Here is a 2,103-nt window from a genome sequence, read left to right as displayed (position 1 = left end):
ATACATACATACATACATATATTAGGTTGGTGCATAATTATTGCGGCTTTTTTTTTTTTTCAACAAATTTTATTCGACAAAACCAATAACAACATGTACCAAAAACATCTTTAAATGATTATTCCGGAGCATATTCACCATCGACTTCAATCACTGCTTCCCATTTGCTTGGCAGACGGCCAGACCGCCATTTAAATATGTTTTTGTTAAATATTGTTATTGTTGTTGTTGTATGAAATTTGTTGAAAAAAAGCCGCAATAATTATGCACCAACCCACTTTGTTTTCTACACCATACGGATATACGTGCGTATATAAATGCAAATATACGTATATACATACTTGCATTTGTACATAATATATATGTGTATAACTACCAACATACATATAGCATTATATGTATGTATGTATCTATGTACACGTATCCACTTATAAACGGCACGGTCAATAGACAGTAGTGTGATAAGAGGGCGAGTGGTGGTGGAGGGATGAGAAGCTAATCAAGGAGCGGCCAGCACAAAAATGTGTGCATATTTTACATTCCCTCTACAAAATATTGAACGAACGAGATTAGAATTGTTAGCACGCCGGACGAAAAGCTTAGCGGTATTTCGTCTGCTGTTTCGTTCTGAGTTCAAATTGCGTCGAGGTCGACTTTGCCTTTCATCCTTTCGGGGTCGATAAATTAAGTACCAGTCGATCTAATCGACTGGCCCATCCTCCCCAAACATTTCGGGCCTTGTGCCTAGAGTAGAAAAAAAAGAGAGTTCAAGTCCTTCTTCACTTTTCTTAACTCCCTCCACCTTGCACTAGAATTCCCATCTATTTTCTCAATTACATCTGTTAACTTTCAACCTGGTCATCTCCGTTTTCACCTCAGCTCCACCATATTTCTGCCTGTCTTTTCAAACCCCATCACTTCCCCCACTTATCCTTCTCCATCTCCTCTACTGCTACGACTCCATCTTTAAAATCTACGCATGGCTCGTCACCCCACATGTCACACCTCAACCCTAACAATTATCAACAACGATTGCTTTCGCGTTCGCCATGCTGCCGACTGACCTCCGCCTTTAATGCCTCATGTCCGTTCCATCACTAACTGCTTTCTCTTTCTCTTCAGCCCAACCCCGGCATTATTTCCCCGGAGTTCCATTCTACGGGGGTTCCATTTCCTCGAATCTGATTCCGCTGCTTTTCCATCTGCTCCTCCCCCAAACCTTTCATTTCCTTCAGCTTCGCCAGTAATTTGTGAAACTGACTGGGCTATGGTTCTTCCCCTCCGCTCTTTAACCCTGGATCCTTTGTCTGCTTCCGAATCCGCAGCTACACCCGGAATGACTATAGTCGAGTACGAAACTGCTATTTTATAAAAGAGAAACGCCAGTGTTGACATCAGAAGGATTTGGACTCAGAAAGCAAAATAAACGCAATATCGTAAAGCGTTTTCTCCGTCGCTCTATCGATTCTGCCAATGATGATGACGATGATGATGGTGGTTGTTGTTGTTGTCACTTTAATGGTGTTGGTAAGGATAAAGACATTGGTGAAGATGGTGGTGGAGGTTGCACTGATGATGATGATGATGATGGCAACGGCGATGTCGATGATGATGATGATGAAATTAAATGTAATTGTTCAACTTACCGTACTGTCTAAACCAAGGGTTATGAGCATCAAAAAGAAAATGATTGCCCAGAAAGTTGAACCGGTCAACATAGAAACTGCTTCCGGGTAAACCACAAACACCAGACCTGGGCCTAAAGAAGAAACGCATTAAAAACTGCTTCAATCAGTCCATAGAGATACACATTTAACTTTACATATACGTACATACATATTTGTTACCTCCCCTTCTTCTTAGCTCTCCTGTGTGACCCTCCTGTCCGGCATTCGCCATGATAGATCGCTTAGCACTACACAAAATTTTTTTCTCTGCTTGTTTGTGTCCTTGTTTCTTTCTGTGTTTCTTTCTGTGGAAGAGCGTAGGCTCGAAACGTTAAAGACTTTTTCAATTCCCGAGCGTTATACTAATACATCTGTTTGTTTTCTACACCACCTGCCTTCGTCTTTTGTTTTTTTGTGAATTCTCCCTATATATATA

The 2,103-nt window shown here is 41.0% G+C and overlaps 1 protein-coding gene across 1 annotated transcript in view; it reads right to left on the bottom strand.

Moving 5' to 3' along the window:
• LOC106881598 (sodium-dependent serotonin transporter) overlaps nucleotides 1–2,103 on the bottom strand; it is a 148,703-nt gene that overhangs the window by 11,574 nt on the left and 135,026 nt on the right. The window contains exon 10 of the mRNA XM_052968508.1: nucleotides 1,647–1,759. Coding sequence (XP_052824468.1) covers nucleotides 1,647–1,759 — 113 coding nt within the window. The remainder of the gene's footprint in view (nucleotides 1–1,646; nucleotides 1,760–2,103) is intronic.

Source organism: Octopus bimaculoides, chromosome 6, assembly GCF_001194135.2.
Source record: "Octopus bimaculoides isolate UCB-OBI-ISO-001 chromosome 6, ASM119413v2, whole genome shotgun sequence".
Taxonomy (NCBI): Eukaryota; Metazoa; Mollusca; class Cephalopoda; order Octopoda; family Octopodidae; genus Octopus; species Octopus bimaculoides.
The sequence above is the reverse complement of the archived record's forward strand: the minus strand, read 5'-3'. Positions and strand labels throughout refer to the sequence as shown.